This window comes from Phalaenopsis equestris, unplaced genomic scaffold (genome assembly GCF_001263595.1).
Source record: "Phalaenopsis equestris unplaced genomic scaffold, ASM126359v1 Scaffold233395, whole genome shotgun sequence".
Classification (NCBI taxonomy): domain Eukaryota; kingdom Viridiplantae; phylum Streptophyta; class Magnoliopsida; order Asparagales; family Orchidaceae; genus Phalaenopsis; species Phalaenopsis equestris.
In genome coordinates this window covers 189,583-207,403 of record NW_018251343.1, presented here as the reverse complement: position 1 = coordinate 207,403, position 17,821 = coordinate 189,583, and the positions used below count along the sequence as shown (strand labels likewise).

Genomic DNA, 17,821 nt, shown 5'->3' with positions numbered 1-17,821 from the left:
CACCTAATTTCCTTTTGGAATTAAGTGGTGAACGATCGTAGACTCTCATTCCTCTTCTAGTTGACCTACAATATGGTTTGTGAACTATTCTGAGATTTTTTGGGGCCTCGTGAACTACACTATGAACATTAATTTGAAGTCTGTGAGGAACGTGATCACACCCCTGAAAATCTGTTAAACCTCCTAAGAGCTGACCCCCCTTAGTGTGGTGAAAAATAGGCCACACTTCAAGTTATATGTGATTCTTAGCAAGCAGACGGTCGACTCAAATGAGGCAATGTGGTTGGTCGGGTCCAACTCTTATAGGATTCCAAAGAGGGGACTTCGAATCTTTTCGAGGGCTTAGCTTCAAAAATCTGCCAAGAGTGTGTTCTCTGGCTAGCTTAGTTGTCCGTTGAAGCCGACCCAACACTATCGAGGTATTGGGAATCTTAAATTCTTTCTTCGGGCTGAGATATCCTTTAGCAATTACGTGTCGGTTCTTCCAGTCGAGAGTTTTGCTCCCTTCCCAAAGTATCTTATTGATGGTGTTCATCATCTCATTCTTCAACACTTGGATCTACCATTGTTGCTGCACGAATTCCCTAGTGCAATTCATATTGACAATGTCTTTGTTGTAGTTCTCTTTTTCTTATGATCCTCCTCTTCTTTATGTTAGTATAATCCACACTCACCACACCTTTTAGGATGTTAGATTCTAATTTGTCATTGAATCAAACTCAAGGAATAGTGTGTAAGACATGAGAGAGAGAGAGAGAGAGAGAGAGAGAGAGACGGGAAGGTGAACAACAATAAACACTAATTTGAAGAGGTGTGTAACCTTTTACTCATAGAATGACAACCTATTTATAGAAAAAATGGGGTGCAATATATGAAGTTAAATTTATGTCACTACTTTAGTTGAGACTATACGGGGTGTCATACTTACTTTACATAGGTGAGCCCAAAGCTTGACTATTATAAAGCTTGCTTGGCTGGACTGGTGAGCCCTTAATTAAGCGTTGCTGGTCAACTAAGCTAGAGAGGATCACTGGTTGGTTTGGTCCGGTAACATTGTTGATCGGTTGGATTTGATGTTGTCTGTTATTTAGACTTTTATTGCTAGAGGGTCGGCAAGATAGACTCGGTTGACTATGTTGTATTGATTGGTTGGTCGACTCTGACCTCAGACCCTCTATCCATCTCAAGGAGCTCCTGCATTGCTGAAGGTGAATCACCATTATCCGATAGATAGCAGCCCTTGGACGAAAAAGCATTGAGGGATGACTGACACTCATCTCACTGATTCTTGATGATATTCTAGGAAGCCGTTGATTGTCTCCAATGGAATTGTGAGACCCAAGGGGCTAGATTTCCCTTGGGTTGGCTACAGCATGGGGAAGGGCCTGAATTGCCCTATAGTTCCCTCCCGATCAAACCACTCAGGTTTGAGTCAATTGGTTGCCTATATTAATCTTGATATTAGTGTTTCCGATGGGAGAATTTGACCTCCGAATCTCCTATTGGCTCTCCCTTTTTACACGCATTATCTATTCTACACCGTCAGATCACTTCAACATTCGTGCCAACATTTTTTTCATATACAACTTCTAATCCAATCTTTAAATTTTTTAAGTTATAAAAAGTGTAGAATTCCTCTCATATTTAAATGCCACGGACCCTCAAATTCAAACATGACGTGGCATGTTCAAAACAATATAATTTTATGAAAAATTGCATTTCTTAGAATCAATACTACTATCCACGGAGTTTATAAAAGCTTTCCAGTAAAGTAATGGCTCTTCAGTACGATGGTGCAAGAAATCTCTTATTCGAGAATATGCACCATCTCTTCCCGTAACTCATCTTTCTAACAAGGGATAATGTATAAATTATTACTGGCGATTCAAATCAAACATAAAGCTCATTTGAACTACCAACAAAGTACGACACTAACACAGGTTTACCGAGGGTATATAAGAAAATTAGGACACTAAAACAATCTACCATAATTGAATCCATGTGGAAAATAGTTAAGGCATATAACTTTATTAAAATTCCATCAGATGAGAAGCTCTTGCTTAATGATGCTATGAACAATAAGAACCAAAATTAAGATCCTTGCCCAACATCACTCCATTCACAAAAACCATATGTTCAAATTATTTTCTCCACGCAAAACATCACACTGCACGCAAAATAGAAAATTTGCACCAATACTAAAAGATTGAAAATGAACCTCCACTCCCCAAATCAAAATGGTGCAGCAAATTTGCAAACCTGCAGAATGGAGTCAACGAAAGGTAACATAAGCAAAATTCTACTCAATCAAATTTAGAAGAATTTACATGCATATCACATAATTCTTATCTATGTTTATATTTATACTATTTTATCTATGTTTAGAAGGGTGCATTTGAAATTTTAAAAGTTGGTAATAGTGGCATTTTTTATGAGATATAAAATATTTGAGTGGTATAAATGTCAGATATTCAGGTTTAGGAGTTAGATATGTGAATATATAAGAATGCCCCTAAAATTTAACCAAAATATGTAAAAAGCAAGGTTCAAGAGAAAATTGAAATGATTTTTTTACCAGTTCAACTGAAGTACAACGATTAACACGCTTTGCAGGATTCAACCATCAGCAATCGCTGCAGCAGGATCTGGCTGTGGTAGAGATTGCTTATTTACAAGGAGTGGGGAAAGTGCTTTAACTACAATGCTCATATTAGGCCTGAACTCAGCTTCATATTGCACGCATAAAGCGGCCACTGCTGCAAGCTGCATTACCGATTCAAAAAAATTCTTAAAAAATCTGTTATAGATAATGTGCGTAGCATGGCAATTCAGTTGATTTAAGTATATTTAAGGTTTCTAATAAAAATAAGCAAATTAGTGCACAATTATCTGAAAAGATGATGTGATGTTTATATTTGTAGAATATTTCGATGAGCAAACAACTAAATGCAGGAAATGCAAAGATAAACATGCAAATCTGATAAAGAAGAATACTAAATAACATAAGCAAGTAATCTCTCTACTAAAGCTGTGAATGGAAAGAAACGAATTTCAATTTCTAGTGAAAGTTTTAATCTATTGATGAAATCAATAATACCAAATAAAAAATTATGAAAATCGAATTATGCATATTAATTGTTAAATAAAAAATTATGAAAATCGAATTATGCATATTAATATCAATAAGCAAAAGTATACTTAGGGAACCCTAGATAGCTAAATTCCAACCGAGGAAAAACTACAGGAGACACAGGCTAATATTCATATTGGAATATAAGGAATATTTTTGTGCCGCTATGATAGATAACCCAATAGATATATTTCAGCATGCATGTTAAATTTAATCGTATCTAATGAATAAAACCTAATAAAAAACTCCAAACGCAATGAACCAAAAAAAAAATTGATGCAAATTTAACAATTCAGATTTCTCACAATTCCGGCAGACTTTGAGTTCCATATGATCCAGCTTATGGTTTACAAATAGAGTTTGGCAAGCAACCATGATTCAATTTAGAATGACATGAGATGTAGATATCACTTAACGTAAAATTTTTACGTAACACAAATTACTTTTGATCTGTCCTATTTCCTTCATAATTCTTCATTTAATTTCAAGTATAAATTTTAATAATGCATCTTTTACATTCATTCTATATGCCCAAACCATCTAAGTTTATTCCTATACATGTTTAATCATCTGTAATTTGACCATTTCTAAATATATCCTTCCTTGCGTCAAAACACATTGATCTTATCATTCTCACATCTAGCACACTCAACTTGGCTATTAGTGACTTCTTAATTGCCTAATAGTCAAATCAATAACGCAATAACAAAGTCTAATTGTAGTTTTAAAAACATTCTTTTATAACTCCTATGTGATATTCACTTGATATATAATATTGCTAAGACACTTATATTTTAACTACTCAATCTCAACTCTAGGAGCTATATTTTCACCTAATATCATATTGTTTCATGTAAAAAATCTAGAATAATTAGACTAATCACATCAAGATTGCTTTATCATTCAATAATATTGACTAATATTTATCTATCTTGCACCGACTAAAATTACATATTATATATCTCATCTTTAGGTAACATCCTTAGCTTCTTATCTTAGATAGAATTTCTTCATAGTTATAAATAGTATATATTAAGGTATCTCTCACTTAGAATACCTTTTATAAGCAACTCAGTAATCAATAACAATAGATACATCATGCTTAATGCCAATCTTTAGAATGATGCCACTAGGATCGAAAACTCTTTAGTCATTCCACTAATTAATATTAACATTCATCATATATATCTTAACATTATCATCATTATCATCACTTGCTTTACCCTATATAAAAGAAGAATTATAGTTCTACACCCAATCGGATTTCAATATTGTTTCCAAGATACGTTTGAACCTATTCGAACTATTAATTCACTTTAATATCTTTAATGCTAGTGTCAAGATGCTTTAAGGTAATTTGATCATTAGTTGATAACATCAAAACTTAATCAAAGAATGAGTCCAATTGCATGAGAAGGTAATAATTGATGTTGTGTAAAATTTTCAAATGATTGGAGTTTAGATTTCATGATGATATTAAATATACATAGGATGGGTTTGATTAGTGAACTGTATAACTTGACTTTTAAGAGGCTTTTATAAATCATTTGATCAATCTCTTTTTCAAATGCTCAATTAACTATTGAATTATTACGAAATTTAATGAAATTTGATCCACATATATATAATTTTTTTGTTGTAGTAGAACACAAGCAATGGTTTGATGTTGAGTTGAAGATTATGTAAACTAAGAGAAAAAAGTTAATATATTTGGGAAAGAGACCTTTGCTATGCCTTTCGGTGGATATTCTCCCTTTAACCTTGGATCCACACATTGCTTTACCTTATCTTCGCTCAATCGTGGAGTAGCCTGAAAAAGAGTTAACAAAAAAGCACAAAGCATAAGTCAGCATATAAAGAAGCTAAAACCAACCAACCTGATCAAGAGATAGGGATTTTACACCTTCGCTTCCAGGTTTAACGGAACTCACCCAAGTAACCAAACTCTGCTGCCCTCTAGGCATTGTATGATCAACAGGTTTCCTCCCAGTGAGAAGCTCTAAAAGAACAACACCAAAGCTGTACACATCGCTTTTCTGGGTCAACTGCCCTGTCATCGCATATCTGCCACAGAAAAAGTACTAAGACAAACAAAAACTATGAAAGAAAATGCTTTCAGCAACTTCATTTGATCTTATGGGTCCTCAATCAAATAAAACTATAAAAGTAATTTACTCATTTGTCGATCCAACGTTAAAAAAAAGTAGAGATATTTCTTCAGAAGTACAGAAATCCCAAGATGAGCAACTGGGGTTTTGCAATAAGAAAACACTAAAGGACTAATATAATCCAAATATAGAATCATGGAATTAATTTTTGTACTGGCCAGTCTATGTGATTTTTCAAATCTACGATACTGTCAGGAACCCTCAGACCCTTGGAGAATAAACAGCAGAACAACAATGTTATATATATATATATATATATATAGAAGCATCACTTCAAAGTGATACACGGCATAACCGAACTTCCTATCTTTAAAGGTGTGAAAAATAAGCCAGAACTATGGACCCATTTGACATCCCTTCTATTTTCTGCATTTGCTTTCATTTTCTACTTCTGATCATTCTCTTCAGTTAATCAATGTTAAAAAGGCTAACCAGTCTTCTTTTCTTGGATTTAGATTCCAAAATATGTGGATGGAAGATCCTACCTTTTTCAAAATTCTCCAAAAATTGACTTCCCCCTTTTCTTCTAACAATCAGGTTCATGGTATGATTAGATTATCGCTTCAATTTAAAAAGCTCAAATAAGTTCTGACTTGGTGGAATCGGAATCACTTCAAAAATTTATTAACTAAAATCTTGGACACTGAAGTTTAAGGAGTTAGACTTGAAAATCTTAGTTTGGGACTACTAATCATGCTTTTGAGAACGATTTATTACATGCTAAAATCAAGCTTTGTAAAATTAAAGAGATTGAAGAAATTTACTGGAAACAGAAAGCTACTTGTAAACATCTAAAGAAAGATGATAAAAACATCAAATACTTTCACTCTATCGTTAACAAAAATAAGCATTGAATCACATAAATAAAATATTTATGGATAATGACACTTAAATCACTAACCAAGAGAATATTACCGGTTTTGGTGGATGATTATTTTTCTAAAATTTTATATAAAGAAAATGTTTCTTCATGTTCCAACTTCTATGATATCATTCCTTCTTTGATATCTAAGGAAGATAATTTTAATATTTGAAGTGGTCTTTTTGAAGAAGAAATATAATTGTCTTATGGACATGAGCTTTACTAACAAATTTTTCCAAAAATGATGGCATGTCATCAAATCTGATTCTATATAGTCTATCGAGGAATTTTTTAATGGTTCATCTTATCACAAATTTTTTTCACTACTTCCATTGTCCTCATACCTAAAGTTCCTAATCCTGAAAGATGGAACCAACCTAAACCGATAAGCCTTTGCTCTGCATTTAATAAGCTTATATCTAAAATTCTGGTTGTTAGAATTGCACTTATTTTGCCAAAAATTATTTCTCCTAACCAAACTAGTTTTGTGAAGGGAAGGTCCATTATTGATAATGTCTGTCTGGTTCAAGAGCTTATCCATGATATCAATTTTAAAGTCAAGAGGTTATAATACTGTCATCAAGTAAGGTATTTTCAAAGCTTATGATAACATTGATTGGGAATTTTAATTTCATGTGCTTAAATTGCTTGGTTTTGATCATAATACTCTTAATTTTTTGAAAAATTATATGAATAATTGTTGGTTTACCATCATCATCAATGGGAATGTTAACGGTTATTTCAAATCCTCCAATGGCCTAAGGCAAAGTGATCCAACATCTCCAGCTCTTTTAATTATTATTGCGCAATTCCAATCTAGAGGGTTGAATAAACTTTTGTTTAAGTATAAAGTTTGCTATTTAAAAACCAAGGTTGATCATGGCACATCTCACTTAAGTTCCATCATCTTTTATAATGGAACCGCTAGTCATTAATCTGCTAAAAAATTTTTTAAGGGAGTTTGAAAATCTAAATGGTTTAAGTACTAGTTCTAATAAAAGTTGTTTTACAACAGACAAAAATAAGAATTTGTTGTTAGCCAAATTAAAAAGAAATTATTATTCACTGTTCAATCTCTTCCACCAAAATATCTGCGGGTTCCTACTTTTAATACAACAACAACAACAAACAGTTATCCCACTAAGTGCAGTCGGCTGCATGAATCCTTTTTCTCCATTGTGTCCTACTAAGCATCATATTTTCATTTAATTTTAATAAATTAAGATAATTTTTATACAATATGATCAAGTCTTTCTAGGTCTATCTCTGCGTCTCTTAGTATAAGTTGAATCTAAAATATCTACTCTCCTAATCGAATCATCAAATGGTCGACGTTTAAAATGAACAAACCATCTAAGGTGACTCTCTCTAATTTTTCTGTCACTGGAGCTACACCAATATTATCACTGATATATTCATTTCACATTTTGTCTCTAAGTGTAAAGTCACTCATCCACCTAATCATTCTCATATCGGCAACACTTAACTCAGCTTTATGCTTTTCTTTAAAAGCCAACACTCAACGCCATAGATCATTGCAATTCTCACCACCATCTTATAAAATTTTCGTTTCCATCCAAGTAGTACTTTTCTATCACAATAGGTATTATTGGCTCGATGCATTCCTCTACTTCAATCAATCAACTTGGAATTCTACTAATAACATCCCCATATATATCACCACCACTTTGAACAATAAACCCAAGATACCTAAAGCATTCATAGATTTTAATTATTTGATCGCTCATAGTTACAATTCTATCACTAGACTACAAATACTAAAATTACATTCCATGTATTCAGTTTTAGTTCTACTCAAATGAAGGCCTTTAGAATCCATTGTAGACCTTCCATAATTCTTAGTTATTCCTGAGCTTTCTCTCTCATCATATCCACGAGAAGGATATCATCACCAAAAAGAATAAACCAAGGTACATCCTCCTGTAAATGTCCAGTAAGAACATCCATAACTAAAACAAATAGATATGGGCTTAAATTCGATCCCTGATGTACTCCAACAGATATAGGAAAATATTTGGTCAATCCTCCTGTTCGAACTCAACAGGTCAAGTATACATATCTTTAATGACTTGAATATAAGTCATATGAACACATTTCTTCTGAAGAACTCTCCAACGGATATCCCTTAGAAACTTATCATAAGCTATTTCTAAATCAATCAAAATCATATGCAGATCCTCTTTATTATCTTTGAACTTCTCTATTAAATCTCTCCATAAATTTATAGCTTCTATAGTAGACCTGGCCGCCATAAATACAAATTGATTATACAAAAATCTTTGTTATACATCTTAAACTATGTTTAATTGTCGTCCCATAATTTTAAAGTATGACACATCAACTTAATTCCTCTATAATTTGCACACTCTTGTGCATCCCATTTATTGTTAAAAATGGGGACCAAAAGCTAAAAACTTAATTCAGACTTACATAAATTGACAAATGACCATCATAGCAAGAAGCTGCACATTGCCAGAATATTAATTAAAGCATGAACAAAGAATGATTAAAAAAAAATGAGTTCAAGCTTTAATGATATAGATGCAGCAAAAAATTGAGTATTCGAAACAATTACTCTGGAGCATGATAACCAAAGGTTCCGAGTACACGTGTAGAATGGAGACGAGCAGCCATATCAGGTGCTTGATTAGAAAGATTGAAATCTGCAATTTTTGCTTTGAAGTCTTCAAATAGTAAAATGTTGCTTGAACGGATATCCCTGTGTATAATGGAAGGCTGAACTTTCTCGTGGAGATATTCTAGACCTTTAGCTGCATCAATAGCAATGCTCACACGCTGCATCCAGTCAAGGACAGGACCAGGTTGTGCACCTAGCACTCCTTTCCTGCCTAAATCATCACAAAAAAAAAGCAAATAAACATGAAAAAAAATAAAAAAAAAAGTTATCTTGATTATTTAGAAAAATGATTTACATTATATGTGAACTCTAGGAAGGAACACTTAGGATAGCATGAAAATAATACCATGCAAAACATCATGCAGAGAACCCATGGTAGCAAACTCATAGGAAAGTAATCTGAGATTTTCCTCCACGCAGTAGCCCCGCAGTTCAACAAAGTTATCATGCCTTACTTTTGATACCATTGCAACCTGATTTTGAGCAAACAACATGGTCAAATGTAAGAAAATCTAACAAGTCAATCGTGGTTGGAAAAATATTCTATCTCAAAACAGGAAGGAATATGTGACTTAAGTTGGTTCTAAAATGCATACCTGGGTCAAAAACTCTACGTTGGACTCAGGCTCTTGTGAAACATCAAGCTTTTTAATTGCCACTTGTCTACCATCTTTTAAAACGGCAAAATATACCCTTCCATATGACCCTTCTCCAACCAATGCTTTTGATCCAAAATTGTCAGTTTTCTCCTTCAGTTCATCAAGTGAGAGGGCAGGTACATCAATAGGAGGCGGTACCTTGGTCTCATTTTTAGCTACAATGGAGAGTTTTGGATCTTTTTGCAGTCCTTCGGGAAGAAAAGACAATATATAAATGTAACTGGAACTAAAAGGAAAGAAAATATTAAGAGCTCATTTGGTTGCTTGAAGATAAAAATCAAGTTTGAAAAATGACAAAACTTGTTAAATTCATCATTTGGTTGAATGTAGTTAGATAAGCAATAAAAATTTCTACTACAACAATGACAACAACAAAGCCTTAATCCCACTAAATGGGATCGGCTACATGAATCATTTTTCTCCATTGCTTCCCATTTAGTGTCTTATTTTCATCTAATTCTAATATATTAAGATCACTTTTTATACAATAAGCCCAAGTCTTCCTGGGTCTACCTCTGCCTTTCTTATCATAAGTCGAATCTAAAACATCTACTCTCCTAATCGGATCATTAGATGATCAATGTTTAATGTGACCCAAACATCTCCTCTCATATTAGCAATAGAGATTTCTAATTGAAAAAAAAAAAGTCAAAAAGATTCCTAAATTATTTGTGTGATGATATGGTAGCCTCAACAATCCAATGCATTTAACTAATCCCTTCGCTTCTCAAATATAATCCAAAATATTACCTCTATTCGATTATTTGGATCATATTTGAGAATTGAATAGAATATTTTGGATCAAATTTGAAAAATCAAGGGACTAAATTGGACACTAGATAAATTGGGATTAAAATGCACCCACCCAAGTGCATAGTTTGGAAACATTTGACCTTTTTCAATTTCAAATTCCAAAAACCTTCTTTAAACTCCTTCACAAGTCATGATTTCATTCTCACACTTAAACTATCAGAACAAAATCATTATGCTCAATACCAGGTTTTTTTATAAGCAAACAAATAAGTCATAAGAAAATGTTGAAATACAAATTAAAAGAGCAATAACTTCTAAATTAAACAATCCATCTTGTTGTGAAGATGGATTTCAAAACAAATAAATTATTCAAAAGTTAATGATGTGCACACATTAAAAGTCACTAGAATCCTATTAAAGTCCAATTCAAAATTATTGGAAATTTGTATCCAACATTTTTGAGTTGAAACTTTTATTTTCTTCCATTATACACCAAGTGACAGCAGGAGGAAAAATAGTCATTGAAGTATATTAGAGGCCAAAAACCTAGGCAAGCTGAGCGGAGAATGCTATAAAAGATGGAAAGAAGGAGATGAAACAAATGAAAAGATTTCAAAAAGAAGATAGAGGAATGAAAATAATAGCATTGTCAACGATTAATTTTTCTTTTTTCTTTTCTTTTCTACATTCTTGCAAATATATATATTAGCATGCATTTATAAATAAAGCTTGAGGGCTCTGCTTGCATGTAGAATCATAAAGCAAATATATAAAGCAATGAAAAATATGTATATTTTTCATGCACAATAGGCATTTCTCATTATTCTCTCTCCTTGCTCTACAAATTTCCCTATATAACAAATTTCTCTCCTATCTCAATCTCTTATGATATCTTAAAATGGAACTCTCTCTCACGTCCGATCTCTCTCCTTGCTCTACAAATTTCCCTATATAATTTCTCTTCTCCTTCCTCAATGTCCTTTGATCTCTTAAATTTTTCATCAAACTGTGCTTGTCTCTCTATCAAAACTCTTTTCCTTGCATTTAAAGTTTTTCCTGATTCGTTTCCTCATTTTGAAAATCTCCTATCCAATACCCCATCTTTCTCACATGATAAGTCTCTCTCCACCTCGCATTTAATATCCTTTACATCATTGTGTATTGAATCACCAAAAAAAAACTAGACAAGATCACATTGCAAACACTTGCACAAAAAATTGATGGTCATTTTCATTTCACATGATGCATCAACTAGGTTGGTTATGAGCATGTTCTATAAGAGAATTCAGTCTCAGTTATATTCTATCTTTGATGATTTCACCACCAAAAGCGGTCACTTAGCATCCAATTTCAAAAAAAAATCTTCAAATCAATATTTTAAGATGTCTAGAATAAAAACTTTCATATTGAAAGCTGTTTTACTTCCATACATCAAGATTCAAGAAGTTCAATGACTTCGAAAAAACCACCTCTTAAAGCAATGGTTCAACTATGTTCTATATTAAGGTATCACTTTCACTTGATCAAATTGAGTACTGTTCCAATTTACAAATCTATTGACATATTCTAGATCTATACTAAGTAGCGTTAGTACAATTGTGAGTTTTACTTATGCAAACCTTGTCCTCAATACCAAATTTTCAAAGAACGAACAAGACATGTGATCTGCATTACAAATACGCACTAGTGCAGAAGCATGCTGCAAGCCTAAGACATGTATGCAAGCAGTTTTAGACTAAATATTTGTATGTACATAAGAAAGCACTCTTGAGAATGTCGGGCAACCTGTATATTTAGCCAAGTCATATAGAGACCAACTCTCTTCCTCCCTATTCATTAGCTAAATCAAGCATACTACTAAGACTTAATGATGTGACCTTAAAATACACCTAGTTGGAGTTAGAAGGCATTTCCCATTCATAGTAGATATGCCTTACTGTTTAATTGTCAAACTCCTTGTGTTAGGTATGCGGGTGATGATCATTGCCCATTGTGGTGAGTGCCACTTTCAAGTCAAGCCATTTACTCCAATGGAATATGGTGAGCCCAATACAGGCTCTCTATTACTGCTGGCTGAGAAGAGGTAAACCCAGTTCCCGAAGTCAATTCCTATAATCATAACTTCAGAAATTGAAGCTGAGTTATGCCGATACCTTTCAATGCATCATCCATGAGATATTCTAAGCCCATCATTGTACTCCTTTTCCAAGGATGTCCTAATTAGAAAATAGGACCATTGGCTCACCAATTTATGCCTCATCATTTGGATTATCCTTAGTAAGAGAAGTATAACATCATCATCAGATTGGCTTCTCATGTAAGCATTAATGTTATTCATATGCCATTCTTTACATGGCATCACTTTTTGGGCAAAAAACTCTAAAATATAAATCTATTTGATTATCTTTTATCATCTAATGGAAATATCTTGTGAGCCAAACTTTTCACTTATTATTGCGACACCTTGCTTTAGACTATTTGGCCCTTGTGAGCCATTGATAATTACCCTAACTCATAAAATATCAAAGGCTTGCTGAAGCCTAAATTTAGCCATCTACATTTCTTATAATGAAATCAATTATGAAATTTATTACTTGCTGCTTAAAATCATAAAAATATATTAAGTGCTTCGTTAATGATGATATTCATTATTTCCTCCAATTGAATGGCTCTTGATCAATGCGATAAACACCTTATAAGAATCATTTTCATGTTAATGAATGCATCAATTTCTACTTACCTTATTATATCAACATGCACTAAATCCCCATGTGCTTTTCTTTTATGTGTATCTTCTAACATTGTCATCATATTGCCAAAAATATCTAATTATACTTATTCTACTGCCAATTCCAATAATCATCAAGATATAGCAGGCATAGTTACTGAGGGCACTTCTGATCAATATAAATATACTGTTCATTGGAGGGAATTTGAACTATTAAGATGATTTATAGTTATCAGATGAAGAAATTAAATAACATTTTGTCCACCAGAGAAAAAAAATGGAGTCCATTTGTCAACTTCTATAAAACCAAAGCAATGATATTGCTATGATGCTTTCAGTTAGATTTGGTTTTTTAAATTATGATATTATCTTATCATTTTTACTCTATAATTTTGAAGTAACTCATTCTATTTTTATGTAACATTTTTGAAATATTTTTTAAATATCAGGATTAGAATGTTTATGAAGACAATGGTCAAATTTTTTATCTATAAATAGACCCATCAAGATAGTTTTATAAGTTACTGAAAAGATACATAATCAATTTTCATATGCTTGATCCATATCTTGGTCATTCACCCTCTCTAGCTTTGTCATTGACGTTAACATTTACACCTCACTCAACTCAATTACAAAACTAAACCTAACAAAAGGTTGAACCTTACAAATTAACTTTCATAAACTCGGATTATCTTATCAAACTATACTCAAAATAAGCATGCCATTTTTTTTTTTTTTGCATAGATACAAGTAATTCAAAATAAAGTAACGATAACGAGGCCTTCAAGTAATTAGGGTAAATAAAAATGTATTTGAAATCCCTATTATCAACAAGATCCACAGTATATTACATCCATAATCAACATTATCATTAGCATTACCCTAATTAATTGTAATTCATTTAAAAACCTTCTCTTCCTTAAACTTTTGTTGAGGGCTGCATGTGACAATTTCTATTTATGAAACCCTTTAATTACGAATTTCAATATAAATTGTATTTAAAATAAATGCTTTGCTTTAGCATCAAATTAAAAAATAACTCAATTTTTATTTAAATATATTTATACTACACTTTAAGACAATGGCCAAGATTTTTTTCTATAAATAGACCCATCAAGATGGTTTTATAAGTTACTGAAGAGAAATATGAACATATTTCATATGCTTGATCCATATTGAGTTATTGTCTTAAAGTGTATTATAAATAAATTTAAAAGAAAAATTGAGTTATTTTTTAATTTGATGCTAAAGCAAAGCATTTATCTTAAATGCAATGTCTATTGAAATTTCTAATTAAAGGGTTGCCTATTACCACATGCTGCCTCAGCAAAAGTTTAAAGAGGAGAAGATTTTAAAATGAATTACAACTAATTAGGGTAATGTCAATGATGGTGTTGATTATGAATGTAATACAATTTGGATTTTGCTGATACTATAGATTTCAAATACATTTTTATTTACCCTAATGACTTGAAGGCCTCGTTATCATTGTTTTAATTTGAATTACTTATATGTATGCAAAAAAAACACGCATGTTTTGAGTATAGTTTGATAAGATAATCCAAGTTTATGAAAGTTAATTCGTAAGGTTTAGCCTATTGTTAGATTTAGTTTTGTAATTGAGTTGAATGAGGTGTAAATGTTAACGTTTGGCAAAGCCAGAGAGGGTGAATCACCAAGCTATGATCCATATGAAAATTGATCACGGATCTCTTCAGTAACTTATAAAACTATCTTGATGGGTCTATTTATGGACAAAAATCTTGATCATTGTCTTAAAGTGTATTATAAATAAATTTAAAACTAAAATTGAGTCATTTTTTAATTTGATCCTAAAGTAAAGCGCATTTATCTTAAATGCAATGTTCATTGAAATTTGTAAAAGGGTTGCATAAATAGAAATTACCACATGCAACAAAAGTTTAATGAGGAGAAGGTTTTAAAATGAATTGCAACTAATTAGGGTAATGCCAATGATGGTGTTGATTATGAATGTAATACACTTTGGATCTTGTTGATACTAGAGATCTCAAATACATATTATTTACCATAATGACTTGAAGGCCTCGTTATCATTGTTTTAATTTGAATTACTTATATCTATGCAAAAAAAAAAAAAACACGCATGTTTTGAGTATAGTTGGATAAGATAATCCAAGTTTATGAAATTTAATTTGTAAGGTTTAGCCTTTTGTTAGATTTATTTTTGTAACTGAGTTGAGTGAGATGTAAATCTTAACGTCTTGCTTTGGTGAATGACCAAGCTATGGATCAAGCATATGAAATATGATCATGTCTCTCTTCAGTAACTTATAAAACCATCTTGATGGGTCTATTTATAGAAAAAAATCTTGGCCATTGTCTTAAAGTGTAGTATAAATATATTTAAATAGAAAATTGAGTTATTTTTTAATTTGATGCTATTTTTTAATTTGGATGCTAAAGCAAAGCATTTATTTTAAATACAATTTCTATTGAAATTTGTAATTAAAGTGTTTCATAAATAAAAATTGCCACATGCAGCCCTCAACAAAAGTTTAAGGAGGAGAAGGTTTTAAAATGAATCACAATTAATTAGGGTAATGCCAATGATGGTGTTGATTATGGATGTAATACACTTTGGAACTTGTTGATACTAGGGATTTCAAATACATATTTATTTACCCTAATGACTTGAAGGCCTCGTTATTGTTACTTTATTTTGAATTACTTATATCTATACAAAAAAAAAATGGCATGCTTATTTTGAGTATAGTTTGATAAGATAATCCGAGTTTATGAAAGTTAATTTGTAAGGTTCAACCTTTTGTTAGGTTTAGTTTTGTAATTGAGTTGAGTGAGGCCTAAATGTTAATGTCAATGGCAAAGCTAGAGGGGGTGAATGGCCAAGCTATGGATCAAGCATATGAAAATTGATTATGTATCTCTTCAGTAACCATATATGCAATCATTTTAGCTTTTATTTGTAATATGCCTTAATAAGATTTTTTTTTATACCATTTATTACAAGTACATAGCTTAAAAAAAATCTTGTTCTCGCTCACACTACCACCAAGTCATCATACTAATAAACTATTTTCAAACACTCCTGAATTTTTTTTAATCTTATTTAATCACAAAAACAATTAATAGCAGAGTTTGATTAAACTTAAGTTGCAATTTTCCTTATTCAATAACGATTTCTAAATACTAACAATACCAATTTACCCAATTTCACTAGTATTTCTAAAAAATAAATGCTTCCTTCTTAAAGTTTCAACCACCTTTTCCTGCAGCAATCACCTCGATCAGCTACGAATCAGGAAATCTACTATACACATTTGTAAAGAGCTGTCGCCAAAATCAAAATACAGGTTAGCCACACAAACAAGCAGTTTTTTGGGAAGCAGTATATGGAGGCAATCTTGTCAAAATAATTGAAGGTGATAAAAAGGTAGAGAACAACCAACAGAAATGAACTAGTAACAAATCGTTTGACATTTATATGACAATCATAAACTGAACCTGAAATTGTTTAACATTTCAGTGATGTCAATGAAGTTAAACAGCATACATTTAACATAGACTTCAACACTTCTTATTACATAATTTTAAGTAATAAGCGTAAAGAACACCCTAAATTAACATTATTTTAGAGCAAGGACTGGCCATTCTTACCATCCTCATAAGGTTTGGAACTCTTTAAAGCTTCATTCTCGTGAAGGTCATCCGTAGCTTTCAAATTAAAAGAACAGCAAAGCCAGCGTGGCATCTTATATTTCTTCTTTATAGTTACTGTTTGTTGAACATTACCTACCAATGAACCAGTTCAAATTAATATAGGGAAACAATAAGCATTATGGTATAATTAGAACAAGTTATGCATTGGTTACCAACATTCAGCATGTAAAACTTTATAGCAACATTGCACTATTACACAGGCAATGTAAGGATCACAAAAGGGGCAACAGTTATGAGAACAATTTTAATAAGTGCATCAAAAAAACATTAATAAAAAATTAAGCCACTCTTAATCAACCAGAAGACATGACAAAAAGAGTCTGCTACAGGCAGGATTCCGACATCCGAATTCCCTAGTCTCATAGAAAGATTATATCACTGTCAGGGTGTCCGACTGTTGGAACAAGAAAGACCAACATATTTCTAACAAAAATAAAAAAGACAGTCCATGACCCAAGACAGGGTTGGACATAAAGAACGATACAGTGAATTTTGAGAAAAAAAGTGCCGCTGACGTTTCTTGCATCAAAACAGCAATGTCATCCAAGAAGCATAATAAAGGAAAAATTACGCAGACAATACAGCGGCACACCACCTTTCAATCGCAAATAACTCACGCGGGTCAGTCTTCACCTTCCAAACAAAAGCGCTCATACAAGCAACCAAAAAATAAAAATCAATGCAGAGCCCCAAATTCACTACAAAAGCATCCGATCACGCTATACATCAGCATCGAAGCATCCGATCCGCGTATACCTCAGAATAAAGAGGACAATAAAATGGAATCCCCCAACTATAACATGATTGCGAAATAACTAAATAAAAAAAAAAACACCACATTTGATGAAAGCGGAAGCGAGAGCGATAAGGGCCTCACCTGGATTTCTCGCCAAGGACGAGTATAGAACAAGAGAGAGGAGCAGAAGTTAGGGTTTCCGGGGATGGGCGGATAAGAACTCGGGAGATTCTTAAAGGACAAAGGAGAACGTTGAGAGACGTCGCCCGACGAAGACAACGCCGGCTGCCCTTAATTGTCCTCCAAGCCACCACCCTCCACGCTAATCACACGCACAACTGCCCATCTTATCATGCCTACATACCACACAAATTTTGTTTATTTGCATGTGCAACAACATATAATA

General features: G+C 32.5%; 1 protein-coding gene across 1 annotated transcript; it reads right to left on the bottom strand.

Moving 5' to 3' along the window:
• Positions 1-2,056: 2,056 nt before the first annotated feature.
• LOC110038653 (PTI1-like tyrosine-protein kinase 3) lies at positions 2,057-17,815 on the bottom strand. Its single transcript, XM_020743549.1, has 9 exons — positions 17,557-17,815; positions 16,617-16,751; positions 9,416-9,666; positions 9,166-9,292; positions 8,757-9,030; positions 5,062-5,194; positions 4,854-4,940; positions 2,576-2,763; positions 2,057-2,259 (listed from the first exon to the last, which is right to left on the bottom strand). The coding sequence occupies exons 2-8, from the start codon at positions 16,708-16,710 to the stop codon at positions 2,617-2,619; spliced, it is 1,113 nt and encodes a 370-aa protein (XP_020599208.1). The 5' UTR covers positions 16,711-16,751; positions 17,557-17,815; the 3' UTR covers positions 2,057-2,259; positions 2,576-2,616.
• Between the last annotated feature and the right edge of the window lie 6 nt (positions 17,816-17,821).